This window comes from Tripterygium wilfordii, chromosome 1 (assembly GCF_013401445.1).
Source record: "Tripterygium wilfordii isolate XIE 37 chromosome 1, ASM1340144v1, whole genome shotgun sequence".
In the NCBI taxonomy this organism is placed as follows: Eukaryota; Viridiplantae; Streptophyta; class Magnoliopsida; order Celastrales; family Celastraceae; genus Tripterygium; species Tripterygium wilfordii.
The window spans coordinates 7821855-7843600 of NC_052232.1; the positions used below are offsets into that span (position 1 = coordinate 7821855).

At 35.4% G+C, this 21746-nt stretch overlaps 2 protein-coding genes across 2 annotated transcripts; both read left to right on the forward strand.

Moving 5' to 3' along the window:
* The first annotated feature begins 5139 nt into the window (after nt 1–5139).
* On the forward strand, nt 5140–10260 carry LOC120016340 (beta-amyrin synthase-like). Its single transcript, XM_038869109.1, has 15 exons — nt 5140–5406; nt 5806–6081; nt 6351–6548; nt 6650–6734; nt 6816–6988; nt 7092–7283; nt 7403–7516; nt 7785–7904; nt 8007–8129; nt 8510–8608; nt 9023–9079; nt 9207–9575; nt 9734–9814; nt 9923–10006; nt 10141–10260. The coding sequence occupies exons 1-15, from the start codon at nt 5206–5208 to the stop codon at nt 10258–10260; spliced, it is 2292 nt and encodes a 763-aa protein (XP_038725037.1). The 5' UTR covers nt 5140–5205.
* Nucleotides 10261–14670: 4410 nt separating this feature from the next.
* Nucleotides 14671–19331, forward strand: LOC119996392 (beta-amyrin synthase-like). The gene is made up of 12 exons (XM_038843004.1): nt 14671–14871; nt 15840–16115; nt 16253–16450; nt 16554–16638; nt 16732–16904; nt 16979–17170; nt 17253–17366; nt 17635–17754; nt 17884–18006; nt 18460–18561; nt 18978–19034; nt 19137–19331. Exons 1-12 carry the CDS (start codon nt 14671–14673, stop codon nt 19329–19331), a joined length of 1836 nt encoding a protein of 611 aa, XP_038698932.1.
* The last annotated feature ends 2415 nt before the right edge of the window (nt 19332–21746 follow it).

Consider the following 21746-nt stretch of genomic DNA (forward strand, 5'->3'; position numbering starts at 1 on the left):
TTGGTGTTTAAAATTAAATCTACCAAAAGTTGGTAGTGTGGCTCCAAATAAAAACTATCATAAGTTTTAGTAATATTACAATTTTTTTTAATGCTATCATAAGTTGATAGTATTCTTACAAATCTTTTCCCAAAACTATCATAAGTTGATAGTGTTATTTCAAACCTATTTCCAAATAAAAATCATCATAAATTGATAGTAATATTCCAAGCTTTTTTCAAACACTATCATAAGTTGATAAGTGTGTTGAAAGTAATAATTCAAACTTTAACAATTACACCTTGCAAAGGGCAAGTTTCCATAAGATAGCCATTAGATTAATCCGGGTAACCGTTTTCAAACGGGAGTTGTGGGGTGCCTAACACCTTCCCCACACTCAATCGATCCCCGTACCCTTTTCTCTGGTTCGCAGGTCTTTTCGGTGTCCAATTGCACCTTAAATCAATTGGTGGCGACTCTAAACATTTTTCATCCTCCAACGTCGGTCCGCGTCGTGACCCCGGTTGCGACAGATCTTATTGGACATAGCATCTACTCTACTTGTTGAGTATGACATAACCTAGCCCACAAATGTGGGGGCATATTAAGAACATATAATACCACATTAGTAAGACTTGTGTCTTCCGATGGATATATATGATTAAGCCCACTCTCAAACAATTAATTGAGCCTTTTCCTAGGCTTGGTGAGTTAGACTTAGCCCATTGTTGGGCTTGGGAGGAACAAATCCTCGAGGATAATATGATATATCGACTGGAATTGGATCCAAAGTGCACAATATATTTTCTGATAGCTCTGAAAATATCATTTAGGAATTGAGTGACGTGAACTGTGAACAAGCTGGCTCGGTCAATGCATCATGGTTCGCGTGTGTGCTTCCACAAAACTAAAATAAGCTGGTTGGGTGTGTGTATAATTTAATTTATACGCACAAACTATGATGAAATTTGATAGGAATCAACATGAACAAATATAATTCTTGTTAGGAATTAGTTCCCAAATTAACAATTAAGAGAGAACATGGTCCAGCCTGTGCGTTTGATCTCTAATTCAAGTCTGTGTTTGCAAGATGCTGATAATGCGATTTGGGAGAGCTATTATTGTCCATGGTGGTTGCATGTTCCCATGATAAAGAACGAAAAGAATTACACAGTTTTTAGTTATTTTTATTTTCTTTCTTTTTTTGAGGTACAAGCAGGCACCAGATAGAGAGAGAGAGAGAGAGAGGATACAAACTATATTGCAGACAATGGATGTTATATTACAAGCATTACTTGTATGGAGTGTTGTAAATCCAATACCCTATACAACCAATTATATTGTCCGTTTTGCATTGTTCGGTTTCCGTGGATACATCGGGCCCACAATGGGTTATCTGTTTTCCATGGATATATCGGATCTGTACGACTTTGTTTTTCCCTAACTAGCAAGTGGGGGTTGAGACCCAACTCACTTAACTAGAGAAAATACCTAATTGATGTTAAGGGGTGGACTTAACCCTTATTAAGGGGAATGCCCTCACATCTGTTACCAATGTGAACTTCTTACCTGGAGAGTGAGTTTAAATCAAACAAGTAAATTCATCATGTTCCAAAAAAAAAAAAAATCGCGAATGTGAGTTTGTGTATGTATGTCATATATATATAGCTAAAAAAGGTTTGGTAGGACATTAGATGCCATCTGATTTATAATTGAATGAGTGTGAGTGTGAGAATATAGATGTAGATGTATATGAAACATTACGTAATAACTATTATGTATGTGGTATATATAACAATGGGTTTACTAGAAAATCAAAAATTAAGAAAAGGAGAGAGTCAAGAACAGATTGACAGAGGCTGTAAGGAGGGGTCCCTTTTAAGCATGCCTAAACATATGCTACAAGCTCTAAAAATTAATGTAGTGATTTTGATGTCACATTTTTGTGTGGTTGTAAAATTAATCTAATGGATGCAATTACTTTATAATAAGGGTAGAATAGTCTTTTATCATTCTCACCATTTTTGTTAACTTTGTTATTCTTCAAAAGGGAGAATAGATGATGGAATGAGTTTGTGATTCCACCCTTCCAAAATCAATCAAACGAGGGAATGAAGGATTCTTACCCTCATCTCATATTTATTCCACCTTCTAAATACCAACCAATTTCTATTAGGGCCCTAATAGCACTTGCAATGGTGCAAGTTTTGCTGGGCTAACAAAAATCAATATTAGGTCCCACCTTTATTACACAAAAAGTTAAGTCAAACACGTCTCCCAGTACAGTTACATGCAAAACATAAATTCCTATACATTACTCATTCCCACCCAACATGGAGGTCAATAATATCTCATGCTTCCATGTTGTCCACAATAACACTACATCAAAATACAACATCTCAATACAATCACATCAGCAAAACACATCTCCCAATACAGTCACATTAATTAGCAAAATACAAAATCCCATACATTTTTGTTGGCCTAGCAAAACTTGTACGATTGCAAGTGCTCTAAAACGTGAGATTCTCATTGGTCCCACGGATCGGCTTCATTTTGACCCTTAGATTGAAGGGACCGTTGAGATTAGAGAAAAAGGCAGGGACCACTTTTTTTTTTTTAAAATCGCAGCCTACCCCAGTCCGTGGGAATGGGCAGTTGAGAATATTAGTCAGGTAGCTAGGTAGGTCAATGCATCATGATTGGCGTGTGTGAGTCGTCCGCGTGTCTAAAAATAAGGTGGGTCAAATTTCATCATGTTTGGTGTAAACTTTACAATTTTATACGCGCCAACCATGCATGATGAAAGGAATCAACATGAATAAATATAATTCTTGTTAGGAATTAACAATTAAGAGAGAACATGCTCTATCCCCTTAAGATGTGTAAAAAAATCAGGAATCTATTATATCTAATTAATTGGCTTATATTGTAGTTGATTATTCCATGAGATCCTAGAATGAAGTTCTAACTTTTAAGGTTCACTTTTAGGGTTCAAGATATTTTTTGAAAATTTTTAAAAATATATTTATATTTTGATCAGTTTTATGAACCCAACGATATTTTTTTGTTCGAAACAAAAATCAAATGCAACATAAAAAGTATATGAAATATTTTTTGTTTTATATCTAACGATCCAGAATTATCATGCACTTTTCATGAGTCACGTTCGATTATTTCTTGTACTAACTACACATCCTAATAAATAAATAAAAAGTCGGTCCCGTTGGAATGGCTGTAAAGCCATCAAAAAAATATTAATTTTTCAAAAAAATTATGAATGTGTTTGGATCGAGCTTACGAATCCAACAACATGTTTTTTTGTCCCAAACAAAAATCAAATCGAACATGAAAAATATATGACAATTCTGGACTATTGAATATAAACCCAAAACATCATATGTCTATTTTGTTATGCATTTGATTTTTGTTCGAGACAAAAGATATACCGTTGGATTCGTAAACCCGATCAAAACACATGTATAATTTTTTTAAATTTTTAGGAAAATCTTAACTCTCTCATTTTTACAATAGCGGGGTCCACTGTAAAAACAATTACGACAGACTCCCGAAATCCGAAGGAGTAAGGAAAGAGGGGGAGGTACATTGGGCAATTTAGAGGCCCATTATGAGACTGTAACTGTAAGAGGAGTTGTGTATTGGGCTGTCATAAGAAGTTGAGCCAAGAGAATATCGGTTCTGGTGCACCGGTTCTGAAGATAACGAAGAACTCTCGAAGCCTCAATATACTACGATGAAGTTTATATTTTTTCGTTGTAATTCTTGTACCTCTGAAGTATATATAAGCTTCGTTTTTTGTTTTTTTTTTTCATAATATCTGAAATGTCAAAAGATAAGGGGGCCATGCAGATAGTGTTGCCAAAAGCAATAATGTCATAATTGGACAAGTGTGAAACTATTGAAAGGGTACAGGTACAAGACATCGATCTCTCATCCGGATCACATTAAGACTTTCTGTCAAGGCCATGCTGCTTAAAGAGGAAGTTGCACCTGTTTCTGATTTCGAGCCCTCTCAGTAGTAATTGCATGATATGCTGCTGTGCTGGTCTTTAAGATAAGATGATGTTGGTCTTCTACTGGGTTGAATGCACTGAATTTGGGGTTTTACTGCTAAGTCTAGGATCCGGTCTTAATGTAATAGTGTTCAATTGTTCTCTGTTATGGTGTTTATTTGTAATGGTGTGTATTGGGCCGTTATAAGAAGTCAAGCCGAGATAATTCTAGTGCACCGGTTAAGAAAACGAAGAACTACAGAGGCCACAATCTACTACGATCGAGTTCATTTTTCGTTGTGACACTATTGTACACTATGCACTAACATTCTTCTACGATGAACGTTATTTGCATTCCATTTTTTATTAAGTACACTCCATTCTAGTGTATTTTTAAAGGGTTAATGAGGTATACTTAGTAAAAAATGGGATGCAAATAATGTTACGTCAAAATATGCAATTATATGATATTTGAAGTCTTATGCTTAGACTAATAATAAATACGATTCATCTATAATTATTGTAAGTTGTTGTTGGGAGTTTATTTATTTTATTATTTGTGAATGAAAGGTGTACAAACGTGTGTACTACATGCGACCAACGTGTCCTACTTTATGGAAGTGCAAACAGAGTGTCCTACATTATATACATTAGAATTTGTAAGGACACTTTTATAAAATATCATATATTCCATTAGCATCTTCCTTTAAACAAACAAGTCTCATAGATTAGTTGGATAAAAGAATATTAATTGACCATTTACATTTATATTTTTTTATGTTTAGATTATGTATTAAGAATAGCTTAAGACAATAATTAAGAGTGCGATGAGAGGTATATTATTGAATGTTGTTAATTATTATAAGGTCCCATTAAGATTACAAATATTTGGCAGTTGGCACCATTGATAAATTTCAGTGTTGTTTGGAATAGAAGTTATTATGTCTCTTTCTAACCACACAGTAGTACTTGATCACAATATGCATTGAATGTTGAAACCTATATTTATATACAGGCATATATTGTATAAAAAAAATGGATGTGTATGGTTCCCGTATATATATATATATACATATCGAAGGTTACATGTGGGGATTCCTATACATATACATATACATATATAGATATCTCTGTGTGTGTGTATCATCTAACACTGTGTGCACTATCTTCCCATTTTTTTTTAAGGGTTTGTGTCAAGAGGAGAAGTTTAAGAATGTGGAGGCTGAAGATTGCTGAGGGAGGTAACGAGCCATACTTGCACAGCACCAACAATTATGTTGGGAGGCAGATTTGGGAATTTGATTCTGAAGCTGGAACCCTTGAAGAGCGAGCAGAGGTCGAAGCTGCTCGCGAGAATTTCTACAGGACTCGAAACCAAGTCAGGACTTGTGGCGATCTTCTTTGGCGTATGCAGGTATTAACTTCAGCCAACCTATATCAACCTCTCTAATCCACACTGCGGTTAGTAGGAGTCGAGCCAAGGGAATTGAAAAACTATTATGGTCGAGTTTATTTTTTTGAATCATATATTGGACTGTTATAACTTATAAACGTCATAGCCCGTAACTGTTCAAACCTATTAACTTCAACCAACCTATATAAACCTCTCTAATCCACACTGCGGTTAGCAGGAGTCGAGTCAAGAGAATTGAAAAACTATTACGGTTGAGTTTTTTTTTTCCGTTATAAAATTTGGATGTTATTGTACACTCTGCACTAACACTATTCTATTATCATGCTTAGAATAATAATAATTATAAATACTATTCAATATCTATAATTATTGCAAATTGTCATGATATTACCTGATCAGTTTCTTAAGGAGAAAAACTTCAAGCAAACAATACCACAAGTGAAGGTTGAGGATGATGAAGAAATCACATATGAGAAGGCCACAGCCTCCTTAAGACGGGCCGTTCACTACTTCGGGGCCTTGCAGGCCCACGACGGCCATTGGCCCGCAGAAAATGCTGGGCCATTGTTCCTCCTCCCTCCCATTGTAATGTGTATGTACATCACAGGATCTCTAGATGTTGTATTCCCCAAACAGCATCGTAAAGAAATCCTTCGCTACTTATACAATCATCAGGTACGTACGTATACACCCACTCCAAGTATTATTGCATGATTTGGGCTTGTTTCTGTGTGGGCCAGGCCCAAAGTGCCCGTGCACATATATATGAATTATCACATTTAAAGTAAGGACCTATGTTTTCACCATTGATTTGAAACATGTGGAATTCAAAACAGTGGACTCCACTTGTTAACTCACTCATCCACACCCTCAAACTAGTATTTACTTTTTTCTCGCTCAATTTGATAATGTGTGTGTGCATACATATCTATATACATATATAGAATGAAGATGGTGGATGGGGCTTCCACATAGAGAGTGACAGCACAATGTTCTGTACATGCCTGAGTTATATATGCATGCGAATTCTGGGTGAAGGACCTGAAGGTGGTAGGAACAATGCCTGCGCAAGGGCTCGGAAATGGATTCATGACCATGGTGGTGTCACATACATACCTTCTTGGGGAAAGACTTGGCTTTCTGTAAGAATTATTTCTCCTAATTAGCCTCAACAGTACTAATTACATATTATGAATTTTATTAGCCTATATATGTAACCAAAATTATATATTTATCTTAATAGATTATGGGTTTGTTCGATTGGTCTGGGACGAACCCAATGCCTCCAGAGTTGTGGATCCTTCCCTTATTTATCCCAATACATCCAGGTTGGACAATATATAATATTACATTATAGAAAATTATATATATACACATTAATGGTATTATATATGGGTTGAATGTTGCAGCAAAAATGTGGTGTTATAGTCGATTGGTTAGTTTGCCAATGTCATATTTATACGGGAAGAGATTCGTGTGTTCGATCACTCCGCTGATTTTAGAAATGAGAGATGAACTCTATAGTATTAATCAACCATACAGCCAAATTAACTGGAGAAAAGTTCGTCATTTATGTGCAAAGGTACGTTTAGCAATTATGTCATACTTTGATATATAGAGTAATTTATACATTGTATTTACATCATACATTATATATATATGTTTGTATGTATGTTTGTATGCAGGAGGATTTATACTACCCTCATCCTTTGATACAAGACTTGTTGTGGGATAGCTTCTATGTGGTTACTGAGCCTCTTCTCAGTCGTTGGCCTCTAAACAAGTTGATTAGAGATCATGCTCTTGCAGTAACAATGAAGCATATCCATTATGAAGATGAAAACACTCGCTATATAACAATGGCATGTGTTGAAAAGGTGATCGATATCATTGATACCATTATCAAGGAATCGAATACATATGTATTTATATATATATATTTGCACGTTAATTTTTTAATTAATTTCTTTGAGTGTGTGAAATGATCCAACTGCAGGCACTATGTATGCTTGCATGCTGGGTTGAAGATCCAAATGGGGTTGCTTTCAAAAAGCATCTCGCAAGAATCCCGGATTACTTGTGGGTTGCAGAAGATGGAATGAAAGTGCAGGTATATAATTTTTTAAATTTTTATGATGTTAGACTTATAATCTCACATAACTCGGAGAACACCAAGTGATGTGGTTTATAAAAAAGTTCAAGATTATCTCAATTAACAAAGACTTTTTCTGGACACAAGTACCGTTAAGTGAGATAGAACAATATTTGTTGATTTGAACCTAGTCGAAATGTACTAAATTTAGGGTTTAGCTCTCTATGCTCATTTCCGGCTGTGAAATATGCTCATATTCAGTTATGAAATCTCCCAAAAATTGCAGACTTTTGGAAGTCAATTGTGGGATACAGGGTTCGCCATTCAAGCGTTGCTTGCCACCAATCTTACCGATGAAATTGGATATATACTTACAAGAGGACATGACTTCCTAAAGAAATCTCAGGTTTACATTACTCATTATCTTTAACTCTATCATTGATCTCCTATTTTATTTTATTTTTAATAATTAATATGTGTAATTTTCTTTGTGTTCAATAATTAAAAGGTCAGAGACAATCCTTCTGGTGACTTCGAGAGCATGTACAGGCATATTTCTAAGGGATCTTGGACTTTCTCTGACCAAGACCACGGATGGCAAGTCTCCGATTGTACTGCTGAAGCTTTGAAGGTACGTAAGCATATAAAATAAATAGCAAAGAATTGCTTAATTATGTAATTTATTTAGGTAAGAACGAGTTGTTGACTGAGATGGTGAATTTAATCACGGTAAATCTTAATGCAAGCGGGGGAGGTCATGAGTTCAAGTCTCAAGGGTGTTTCTATTATCGCAATTTAAGAAATGGACCCTTACCTTGCTCAGTGTATGTGAATGTCACCATGCGTTATCCTCTCACACTGGTTCATGAGGGTTGCAGGGTGTTCCATGTGGTTTGGGATTTGCCAATCAATTATCCGATGGATAGCTAGCTGGATTTCACGTACCCAAAAAATTAATTTGTTCAGGTTAAAGCTAGGATCTCATCAAACTCTGTGTTAATTTGTTTACAGTGCTGTTTGCTATTCTCAATAATGCCACCAGAAATTGTTGGTGAGAAGATGGAGGCTAAGAGATTATTTGATGCTGTCAATGTCCTGCTTTCTCTTCAAGTAAGTATTTGCTTCCGGGAAATACATTGCGTACAAATTAATGGGAATTACACCGATGTAGTCCCCGGTCAAATAACATTAATTGATGACAAAAATTTCAGTGAATCAAACATGGATGAACGGGATCTGTTGTAAAAAAAAACACATGACCCTATTGTAACTTTTTTTCAAAGCCTATATAAATTTTTTTGAAACAAATTCATGGATACCTTTTAATCGGGTATATGAGTCCAACAGTATATATATATATGTCTTGTCCTAAACAAAAAATCAATCAAATTGAACATGAAAAATATATAAAAATTCTAAGCCGTTAAATATAAATCCGAAACATTTTATGTTTTTCCTAAATTTAAGCTACTGCGTTGTAATCTAAAAAATTTATAATAAACTTATGCATTCATTCATTTCCAGAGTAAAAATGGAGGCGTATCAGGTTGGGAACCAGCAGGGGGTAAAAATTGGTTGGAAGTAAGTGCCTTTGTTTTTTAAATTCCAATACACAATTAGTACATTCAAAAATCATTATGCTAATTAATTCTCCATATATTGGCTCTTCGTTAATCGGCTTTCATTATCCATCTCTTGCCCTAATTAGTTGCTGAATTCCACCGAGTTCTTCGAGGACGTTGTTGTTGAACACGAATACGTTGAGTGCACCTCATCAGCCGTCCAAGCTTTAGTGCTGTTCAAGAAGCTGTACCCTCAGCATAGGCAAAAGGAGATTGAAACGTATATTCAAAATGCTGTGAAATACATGGAGGATGTGCAATTGCCTGATGGTTCATGGTATGGAAATTGGGGAATTTGCTTCATATATGGTACATGGTTTGCACTCTTAGGGCTAGCAGCTGCTGGTAGGACATACTACAATTGTTCCGCCATACGAAGAGGTGTCGATTTCCTTATTAGGACTCAAGGCGACGATGGCGGCTGGGGTGAGAGCTATCTTTCATCTACGAAGAAGGTATATTTATAAGATTGAGCATGCCTAACATTGATACTAACATTGGGAGAAAAAGAGGCATTTTCCTATTACAGAGATGGTGCGATTTTATTTTTTATGTTGCTTAAAAATCACTAGCATGGTAGCATGCATGAATAATATGTTTTTGGGTGATGTAGAGATACATCCCTCTCGATGGTGGTCGATCGAGCGTGGTACAAACATCATGGGCTACGTTGGGTTTGCTCTACTCTGGCCAGGTTAGCTGGGGATGAATTAATATATATATTGTATACTTAGCATCCCGAATGTTTTTGATCTTATGACTAATATTAATATTACTTGATAAATTAATCAATAATGTTTAGGCTGAAAGAGACCCGATACCTCTTCATCGTGCTGTAAAATTGATAATCAACTCTCAATTGGAGAATGGTGATTTCCCACAACGTGTAAGTCTTTTGTGTATGTATTCGTCAATAAAATCATGGTTTTCTTGAAACAAATGGAAACGTACTTCTCCATGAATGCCTGCAAAGCTTACAAACATCTTCTTCTTCTTTTTTTCCTTTCTTAAAATTGGCAGGAATGCACTGGTACCTCCATAAAAACCTGCGTGCTACACTATGCTGTTCATAGGAATATCTTTACGTTGTGGGCATTGGCAGAGTATCGAAAGAGAGTCCTCTACAATCAATTAATATAGTGCCTTATGGGAACAATTGTTAATCATTATATGTGTTATTGCCTCTCTCTTTTTTTTTTTTTTTTTTTCTTTTGATACATTGGATGGGGAGGGGGACCGAACCCTAGACCTAATGTTTAAGGGTGGGAATGCATTACCCCAGCTAAACTAGTTGGAGGTGATTCCCATGTGTTATTGCTTTATTTATTGATACAGTTGGAGGTGATTCCCATGTGTTATTGCTTTATTTATTGGTGTATCAGTTTAATTACATTAAATGTATTTGTTACTAATAAAGAGGAAAATGAAAATGCTAATTAAAGAGCGCAAGTTTTTGCTAGCCCAAACCACTCTAAGTCTAGGTAGCTCCTACGTGACATGTACATGTCGTGTCAAGCTAGAAAAAACTTAAAACAATAGCCATGCCAAGATTTGGGATGGTTGGAATACCAAATATTTGGGATACCTAGCAACACTGAGGGGAAAAAGAGGAGGAAACATTGATGCAGGGTGAGAATTTTGTCTTATTCTGCATGTGTATGAACATGTTTCGTAATTGTTCATTATGTCATTAAATTATGGTTAATGTGATGATTATTGCTGTTGAATTTGAAATTGGCAGAGGGAGGTTACCCTCCCTATTTCTTGATCAATGGTGGGCTGCGGGTGATTGAGGAGATATGCAAATTGTGAATGAATCTAGATCATCTGAAAAGATGAGCTTCCAGTCTTCAGTTCTCTTACCATCTGTAATACCCGGATTTTGTCTGGATCATTTTTGTTATTATTTTCTTGTTTCATTTAAACATTTTTCTTTTCTTAATATATTGTGAATAGCCAAATTTAGAGCCCAATTGAATTCTTGTTCCAAAGCCCAATTAAACTTACCCCAAGCTAAATTGCTGTCCTAAATCAAAGCCCAACAAATCCAACCCAAGACCCAATTAATTTAATCCAATCCACAAGCCCATAAATCATAGGCCAACAAATAAAACCCACAAACCCAATCCAAAACTCACAAGCCCATGAATCCATAAATCCAAACAAAGAAAACCCTAAAATTTTAGACCTAGGAGAATAAAAGGAGGTGGGGGGCTGCGTTGGAAAGGGGGGAAGCAAACACAAAAAGAAAAGGAAAAAAGGAGGCGGCTGTTTGGGTGGGTGAGAAAGAAGAAAGGCAAACAGTAAGAGTTTTTGGGAGAGCTATTGGTGAGAGACAAAAATAAAATAGAAAAGAGAGGCGGTAACACTTATCATCCATAAAATTACCATCCATAATCATCCATAAACATGTGCCATGTCATATGTGAAAGCTAACATGGCTAATTCAAAATTTTTTTATTAAAAACCGGGCTCTCTCACAAATATCAAAAATGATTTTTTTTTCAAATGTCCACTTTTCTCCCACATGAATCGAAAATTGAAGTAATCTAATATCGAAAAATAAGAAAAAAAAAACATGCACTTTTTTAAAAACACAAAGATGATGAGTACTATTTGCACCCCCGACTTAACTAAGTACACCCAAAAAAATTCCTAACAACACCCCACTTGATCCTACCAAATTCTCTCAAATTATTTCCCTTCTCCTCCTTCCCTTACATGAAGACAGGCCTTCGATGGTTGGTGTGAGCAACGGCAGCACTAGAGCTCAACCTATCTGCGATGGAGATGTGAAAGGACGAGTCAGTATTGGCGTGCCATTATATTTGTAGCCTGTCCGAATCAGTGGTTGTTGTGGTGGTGATTTGAGGTTAGAAATGGTAAATTGAGGTTACAAAGGAGATTGGGTATCGTCTATGAAGACTTGGGTATCGCCTGTTGCCGAAAAGAGATTGTGACTACAACTTTTTTTTGGCTGACTTTGGTGTTTGTGTAGTTGCTGCAATTGGGAAAGGGCATCTCTGTTGCCACCACCTCCATCAGTCCCACCGCCATCACCACCATCTCCACCGCCACTTTCACCACCGCCTTTGTAGAGAAGGGATTGAGAATTAGGATTGAAGGGATGTAGATTGTGTTTTCTAGAAGAAAAAAAACTGAAATTGGAATATACTCATCGTTATTATATATGTTTTTGATTGAGGTTTATTTAGATTGAGATGTAGTTAGTTAAGTGATGGTTGCAACTAGTCCTCATCAACAAAGATAGGGGGCATGCAGATAGTATTGCCAAAAGCAATAATGTCATAATTGGACAAAGTGTCAACCTATTGAAAGGTACGCACATTAAGACTTTCTGTCAAGGCCATGCCGCCAATTTTGGCCATGCTGCTTAAAGAGGAAGTTGTACCTGTTTCTGATTTTGAGCCCTATCAGTAGTAATTACCTGAGCCCTCTCATTATGCTGCTGTGCTGGTCTTTAAGATAAGATGATGTTGGTTTTCTACCGGGTTGAAGGCACTGGATCCCGACCTTATTGTGATGGCGTTATAAGAAGTCAAGCCAAGAGAATTCTAATACATCGGTTACGAAGACAACGAAGAACTAGAGAGGCCACAATCTACTATGATCAAGTTCATTTTTTCGTTGTAATTCTGACACTGTTGTACACTATGCACTAACATTCTTCTAATTCCCACGTAAAATAGGCAATTATATGATATTTGAAGTCTTATGCTTAGACTAATAATAAATACGATTCATCAATAATTATTGTAAGTTGTTGTTGGGAGTTTATTTTATTATTTGTGAATGAAAGGTGTACAAATGTGTGTACTACATGTGACCAACGTGCTACTTTATGGAAATGCAAACAACCCCTTAATCGATGTGGTTAAGATATATACTCAAACTACATGGTACTCAAGTTTGAATCCCGATTCCCGTTTACCTATCAAAAAAAAGAATAGAGTTAAGTATTTATTGTTCATTATACAATTCAGAATATATCTACATAATATACATTAGAATGTGTTATGACACTTTTATGTAGGGCTGTTATTGGTACGGTTACCGTTACCAAATACGGAATACCGTTACCATACCAATTCTTTCGGTTACTCAAAAAATGTTACTGTTACCGGAAGAGTCGGTATACCGATGGTCGGTATACCGATCGATCGGTAATGGTAAGTCGGTAATTGGTAAATTTACCAATTCTTAAAACCTATTTAAAAAAGAGAAGAAAAAAAATACATCAAGTAGCATTGTGCTTAATAGTCATTGTATGAGACTACAACACTTTCATCTTGCCTACAATACCAATAACAAAAATGATAGATTAATGAGAAGGATCATTGTGCTACATGTGAATAAGAGAAAATACCTATCAATCGGAGAAAAAAAGAAAGGAGAATTCACATAACATTATTCCAACAATCTATAACGAAAAATATTTCATTTCATTAATTTCTAATATTTTTAGTATCCGAAGTGTTTTAAACTCTATAGTAGGAAAGCTAAAAGAAACAAGATAAATAAATATAAAAGACCATAATGGAAAGGGAGAAGAAAAACATGTAATCAATACCAACAAAGCATTTTGTTATGTAACAAACACTGCTTTAAAGTTAATGAAATTGCTACGAGTGATATATAAATGATAACCCTAAAAATAATCAATGGTCTAGATTAAATTAGATCAATCTAATGGTCATAATTAAATAAAGCTAAAACTGAAAATAATATTAATATATATTTAATATATATGTCGGTAATCGGGAAATTTACCGATTTTGAACTTTGCTTACCGTTACCGTTACCGAAATCATCGGTAAATTTACCGTACCAAACAATTGGTAACGGTATACCAATCTTTTGCTATTTTCGGTAACCAATTTGTCGGTAATGGTATACCAATGGATAATTTATCATACCAGTAACAACCCTACTTTTATGAAATATCATATATTCAATTAGCGTTTTCCTTTAAACAAACAAGTCTCATAGATTAGTTGGATAAAGCATATTGATCTTACATACCAAAGGTTGCCAAAGGGGCACTGGGGGATTTGCTTAGAAATCTAATATTGAAAGATAAATTTTGGTGAGCATTTATATTTATTTTTTTTTTTATATTTAGATTATGTATTAAGAATATCTTAAGAGAATAATTAAGAGTAGGATATGAGAGGTATACTATTGAATCTTGTTAATTATTAAATGGTCCCGTTAGGATTACGAATATTTGGCAGCCGGCACCATTGATAAATTTCAGTGTTGTTTGGTATAGAAGTTATGATGTCTCTTTATAGCCACATGTAGTACTTAATCACAATATGCATTGAATGTTGAAACCTATATACATGCAGATATCGTATAAAAAAATGGATGTGTATGGTTTCCATATATATATATATCGAAGGTTACATGTGGGGATTCATATACATATACATATATAGATATCTGTGTGTGTGTATATATATCATCAAACACTGTGCATTGTATTACCATTTTTTTAGAGTTTGTGTCAAGAGGAGAAGTTTAAGAATGTGGAGGCTGAAGATTGCTGAGGGAGGTAACGAGCCATACTTGTACAGCACCAACAATTACGAAGGGAGGCAGATTTGGGAATTTGATTCTGAAGCTGGAACCTCCGAAGAGCGAGCTGAGGTCGAAGCTGCTCGCGAGAATTTCTACAAGACTCGGAATCAAGTCAGGTCTTGTGCCGATCTCCTTTGGCGTATGCAGGTAGAAATTAATAAATACAATCTCAGATGATTTTTTTTTTTGTATGAATGAATTAATATGTATTTTAAAAAATAAAAAAATTTATGTTAATGAAATCGATTATTTTATTCGTCGATATATTAGATTTGTGAATACCAAACCAGCACTCTATCTTACGACATGTAAGTAAATGTATTGGCTTTAATTTGATGATGGTTTGATTTGTTGGGATATGTTTTACTAGCTTGGCTTGTTGGGGGTATGTTCCACTCTACATTATGTCTCAAATAATTATTGTAATCCACCTTTTTGGTGGCCCGAGTACCTTATATGACCTTCAATTTTATGCTACCACATTGAATAGTAGAGGTAGTAAATACCACTTAATAAGAAAGAATACGTTAATGGGTTATTGTGATGGGTTTGGATATGAATCCAACACACAGGCACAATGAAATAAGGAAGAAGAGGGAGGTACGTTGGGCTGTTTAGAGGTCATGTTGTGAGCATTACAGCTCGTTACTCTGTAACTGCATGTAAGAGGAGTTATATATTGGGCTAATCCACACTGCGATAAGCAGAAGTCGAGCCAAGAGAATTGAAAAACTATTATGGTCGAGTTTATTTTTTCGAATTATATATTGGACCATTATAAACGTTATAGCCCGTAACTGCTCGAACACTATTCCACACTGCGGTTAACAAGAATCGAGCCAAGAGAATTGAAAAACTATTATGGTCGAGTTTATTTTTTCGTTGTAAAATTTTGAATTATTGTACACTCCGCACTAACACTATTCTATTGCATGATATTTGAAATCTTATGCTTAGAATAATAATAATAATTATAAATACTAAATTGTCATGGTAATTTAATTAATCAATACATTAGTGTTTTATAAATCCTTCTGAAATAATCCTCACCTTTTGTTTTGATTGGGCCCCAAATAAAACAATGAAATAATATGTATATGACATTACGTGATCAGTTTCTTAAGGAGAAAAACTTCAAGCAAACAATACCAGAAGTGAAGGTTGAGGATGATGAAGAAATCACATATGAGAAGGCCATAGCCTCCTTAAGACGGGCCGTTCACTACTTTGGGGCCTTGCAGGCCCACGATGGCCATTGGCCCGCAGAAAATGCTGGGCCATTGTTCCTCCTCCCTCCCTTTGTAATGTGTATGTACATCACTGGATCTCTAGATGTTGTATTCCCCAAACAGCATCGTAAAGAAATCCTTCGCTACTTATACAATCATCAGGTACGTAAGTATACGCCCACTCCAAGTATTGGGTTTATATGGGCAAAGCCCACCCCTAAAAAATAACTAGGCCTTTCCTATATATATATAGTTTTGCAGCTCAATTTGATAATGAACATATATATACATATCTATAGAATGAAGATGGTGGATGGGGCTTGCACATAGAGAGTGACAGCACAATGTTCTGCACATGCCTGAGCTATATATGCATGCGAATTCTGGGTGAAGGACCTGAAGGTGGTAGGAATAATGCCTGTGCAAGGGCTCGGAAATGGATTCACGACCATGGTGGTGTCACATACATACCTTCTTGGGGAAAGACTTGGCTTTCGGTACTAATTACCTATCTAATAAACACTACATCATATTAGATTACCTGTCATATTCTCTACTTCATTAAAATAATTAAACTTGTATATTTATTTTTCTTAATAGATTATTGGTTTGTTCGATTGGTCTGGGACGAACCCAATGCCTCCAGAATTCTGGCTCCTCCCTTCTTTTCTCCCAATGCATCCAGGTTGCACAATATATAATATTACATTATAGAAAATTGGATATATATATATATATATATATATTAATGATTTTATATATGGCTTGAATGTTGCAGCAAAAATGTGGTGTTATTGTCGATTGCTTTATATGCCAATGTCATATTTATACGGGAAGAGATTCGTGGGTCCGATCACTCCACTGGTTTTAGAAATGAGAGATGAACTCTATAGTATTAATCAACCATACAACCATATTAACTGGAGAAAAGTCCGTCATTTATGTGCAAAGGTACGTTTTACAATTATCTCATACTTTGATATATAGCGTAATTTACATCATAAATTATATATATATCTGTGCAGGAGGATTTATACTACCCTCATCCTTTGATACAAGACTTATTGTGGGATAGCTTGTATGTGGTTACGGAGCCTGTTCTCAGTCGTTGGCCTCTAAACAAGTTGATTAGAGATCATGCTCTTGCAGTAACAATGAAGCACATCCACTATGAAGATGAAAACAGTCGATATATAACCATTGGAAATATTGAAAAGGTGATCGATAACACTATCAAGGAATTGAATTTCTTGTTTTTTTAATTAATTTCTTTGAGTTTGTAAAATGATCCAACTGCAGGCACTATGCATGCTTGCATGCTGGGTTGAAGATCCAAATGGGGTTGCTTTCAAAAAGCATCTCGCAGGAATCCTGGATTACTTGTGGGTTGCAGAAGATGGAATGAAAGAGCATGTATATACATTTTTTAATTTATATCATGTTAGACTTATAATCTCACATCACTCGGAGAACATCAAGCGATGTGGTTTATAAAAAAGTTCAAGCTTCTCTCAATTAACAAAGGTTTTTTCTGAACACAAGTACTGTTAAGTGAGATTGAGCAATATTTGTTTATTTGAACCTATTCGAAATGTACTAAATTTAGGGTTTAGCTCTCTCCGCTCAATTCCGGCTATGAAATACGCTCATATTCAGCTATGAAATCTCCCAAAAATTGCAGACTTTTGGAAGTCAATCGTGGGATACAGGGTTCGGCATTCAAGCGTTGCTTGCCGCCAATCTTAACGATGAAATTGGACATATACTTACAAGGGAACATGACTTCCTAAAGAAATCTCAGGTTTACATTACTTTCTTGTTTTTTTTTTCCATAAATAATAATTACCACCTTCAACAACTCTATCATTGATTTTCTATTTTTTTACTCTTCCTAATATGTGTAATTTTATTTGTGTTCAATAATTGAAAGGTCAGAGACAATCCTTCTGGTGACTTCAAGAGCATGTATAGGCATATTTCTAAGGGATCTTGGACTTTCTCTGACCAAGACCACGTATGGCAAGTGTCCGATTGCACTGCTGAAGCTTTGAAGGTACGTAAGCATATAAAATAAATAGCAAAGAATTGCTGAATTACGTACTTAATTTATTTAGGTAACAAAGGGTCGTTGAGTAAGATTGTCAACTTAACAACGATAAATCTTGATGTAGGCCAAGTTTAGTAGTCCTAATTATTATAAATCTACTAAACTTGTCCTACATCAAATCTTAGCGCAAGTGGGAAGTCATGAGTTCAAGTCTCATGCGTGTTTCCATTATTGCAATTTACGAGATGAACCATTTGTGTACGAATGTCACCTTGCGTTATCCTCTCTCACGGGTTGATGGGGTTGTGGGGTCTTCTATGTGACTTGGGGTTTACCAATAAATTATCCGATGGATAGCTGGGTGAATTCCACGTACCCAAAAAATTAATTTTTTCAGGTTAAAGCTAGTATCTCATCAAATCTAGCATCTAATCAAACTCTGTTTTAATTTGTTTACAGTGCTGTTTGCTATTCTCAATATTAATGCCACCAGAAATTGTTGGTGCGAAGATGGAGGTTGAGAGATTATTTGATGCTGTCAATATCTTGCTTTCTCTTCAAGTAAGTGTTGCTTCCGGGCAATACATTACGTACACCGATGTAGTCCCACGGTCAAATAAACTTAATTGATAACAAAAATTTCAATGAATCAGACATGGAGAGCGGGATCTGTTGTAAAAAAACTACAATTGACCCTACTATAATTTCTTCTGACCCTACTATAATTTCTTATGAAGCCCATATAATTATTTTTTTTTAAATCATGGATGTGTTTTGATCGGGTATACAAGTCCAACAGTATATGTATTGTTCTAAACAAAAATTAAATTGAACATGAAAAAGATATAAAAATTCTAGACCGTTGAATATAAATCCGAAACATTCTATATTCTTTTTTACTTGTTTTTCCCAAATTTAAGGTACGACGTTGTAATCTAAAAAATTTCTAACAATCTTATGCATTCATTCATTTCCAGAGTAAAAATGGAGGTGTATCAAGTTGGGAACTAGCGGGGGGTAAAAATTGGTTGGAAGTAAGTGCTTTTTTTTTTTAAAATTCGAATACACAATTAGTACATTCAAAAAATCATTATGCTAATTAATTCCCCATAAATTGGGTCTCTTACCCTAATTAGATGTTGAATTCCACTGAGTTCTTCGAGGACGTTGTTGTTGAACACGAATACGTTGAGTGCACCTCTTCAGCCATCCAAGCTTTAGTGCTGCTCAAGAAGTTGTACCCTCAGCATAGGCAAAAGGAGATTGAGAACATTCAAAATGCTGTGAAATACATGGAGGATGTGCAAATGCCTGTGTCACGACCCAAATAAGGCACGTGACCGAGGATGACCCCAATGGAACGGATCCAGCAAGGTCAAGCAAGCCTCAAACCAAAACAGATAAAACATATAAACTGAATATGATAGGAATGTCTCATAACATTACATGTCCAGTACATTACTGGCCTATTGCCCATATATACAAGAAGTGTCCTAACTGTGTTTAGACACAGCATCTAACGCTGAAGATGAACATAAAGAGGAAAAATGAGAAACTGTGGGTGTGCTTGGTTAGCTGTTTTCCAAGTCTTTTATGTTTTCATTGTCTGAAAAACAACAAACGGTCACGACAATGTGTGAGGACACGACTTACATAATTTCATGAGGATATCAACTTATCCTAGAAATGATTTAGCAATAACAGCAGCAACGGTGATGATTTCACGAGGATAATAATCGCAAGGACTCCACTTTGGGGATGTCCTGGTTGTATATAACAGTAACACTATTGATATAGCAGTGAGTGCTGTTGACGATATACAAAGGTTGGTAGCATATATACTTTTTAAGAAAATTAGCATATATGCTGTCTAAATGCTGTGACTGTTTGGTTCTAAAGCTTTATACTCTTGGTCCATTGCTTGTTTCCAAAGAGGGTTGGCTGAAGCTGCTGAGACAGTGCAAGGATATAGTGATGGAGGTAAAGGATGAATAGTTGTAAGATTTAGACTTTTTTGGTTTTAAAATGTTGTGCATTGAATGAGTGACCATGTTGTGTGGTCGTGTGGAAGGAACAGTGGTGGAGGGAGATGTGGGTATAGTAGTTGAGTCATTAGGGGTTGATGAATTATGGTCAGTAATGGAGGGTGGTGGAATAGGTTCAGGTGGTACAATGGGGTCATTATTAGGTGGGGAATGGACCATTGAAAGGGGCGGATTAGGTGGTAGAATAGGTTCAGGTGGTACAATGGGGTCATTATTAATCGAGAGATATCTTCATTAAAAATTACATGACGAGATAGGTAACTTCTATTGGTGATGGGATCCAAACGCTTGTATCAACTTTGAGAGGTAGAATAGCCAATAAAGATACAAGTTTTTGATCTAGGTTCCAATTTGTTATTGGTATAAGGTCGTAACCTAGGAAAGCATTGGCAGCCAAAGACCATTAATTTAAGATAATTGGGAAGTTGGTTGAAAAAGAAGTTGATAAGGAGTAAGAGGTGAAGTAAGCTGTATAGGTAAGCGATTGATAAGGTACATGGCTGTTTGAAAGGCAAAACTCCAAAAGACTGGTGGTAAGTTGGCAGAATGTAGTAGTGTGGAAGCAGTTTCACTTAAGTGCCTATGTTTGTGCCATTCAAAATGACGTATTCTTTACAACTTTTATATGATCACGTCATCACAGATGGCGTGATCCATTCACGCCACGTGAGCAGTATCAAAATATTAAGTTGGCATGACTATTGGATTTTAAATAGTCACGCCAACTTTGTTGGCGTGACTTATATATATACATATACATATATATCTGTATATGTATATGTATATATATATATGTATGTGTGTGTGTATATATACATATATACACACACATACATATACACACATACATATATATATATATATACATATATATATATATACACACACATGTGTAATATATATGTGTACATGAATTCTCCTATGTGGATTAAAAGTAAAGTGTGGATCAACTTTGTGACTTGTTTTTCAACCATAGATATGGGTCCCATAATAAATGTGTGGCCCCCACTTATGTTGTGCTTTATCACATCTATATACATATATATATATATATATATATATATATATATATATATGTATACAGAATAATTCTCCTATGTGAACCAAAAGTGTGAACCAACTTTGCGAACTTCAAATCCAATGGTTGTAATAAAACAAAACAAAAGTAGGGATCATAAATTTTCTGTGGGACCCATCACATCTATGGTTGAAAAGTAGGTTCACAAAGTTGATTCACATAGGAAAATTATTCAGTATATATGTATGTATATATATATATAGATGTATATATATATATATATATATAGAAAAAATTCTCCTATGTGGACCAAAAATGTGGACCAAGTTTGTGGACTTGTTTTTCAACCATAGATGTGGTGGGTCCCATAATAAATGTGTGGCCCCCACTTATGTTGTGATTGATTACAACCATTGGATTTTGGTCCACAAACTTGGTCCACATAGGAGAATTCCTGTATATATATATATAGATACATATATATATATGTGTTTATTTTGTTCATTCACGCCATTCCAATTTGCGTGAATAAACAAAAATCACTTTCATGCCATTGTGATGGCGTGATTATATAAAAATTGTAAAAAACACGCCATTCTGAATCGTGTGTAGTGTTATATTGGGAAATATTTTCATACGCTATTGAAAATGGAGTGACTAATGCAAAATAGATCACGCCAGCT

Coding starts and splice junctions, on each gene's coding strand:
- LOC120016340 (XM_038869109.1), top strand. CDS start 5,206: ATGTGGAGGCTGAAGATTGCTGAGGGAGGTAACGAGCCATACTTGCAC. Junction 9,080..9,206: donor GGGGTAAAAATTGGTTGGAA/GTAAGTGCCTTT, acceptor TGCCCTAATTAG/TTGCTGAATTCCACCGAGTT. Junction 10,007..10,140: donor ATGGTGATTTCCCACAACGT/GTAAGTCTTTTG, acceptor TAAAATTGGCAG/GAATGCACTGGTACCTCCAT.
- LOC119996392 (XM_038843004.1), top strand. CDS start 14,671: ATGTGGAGGCTGAAGATTGCTGAGGGAGGTAACGAGCCATACTTGTAC. Junction 16,905..16,978: donor TCCGTCATTTATGTGCAAAG/GTACGTTTTACA, acceptor ATATCTGTGCAG/GAGGATTTATACTACCCTCA. Junction 19,035..19,136: donor GGGGTAAAAATTGGTTGGAA/GTAAGTGCTTTT, acceptor TACCCTAATTAG/ATGTTGAATTCCACTGAGTT.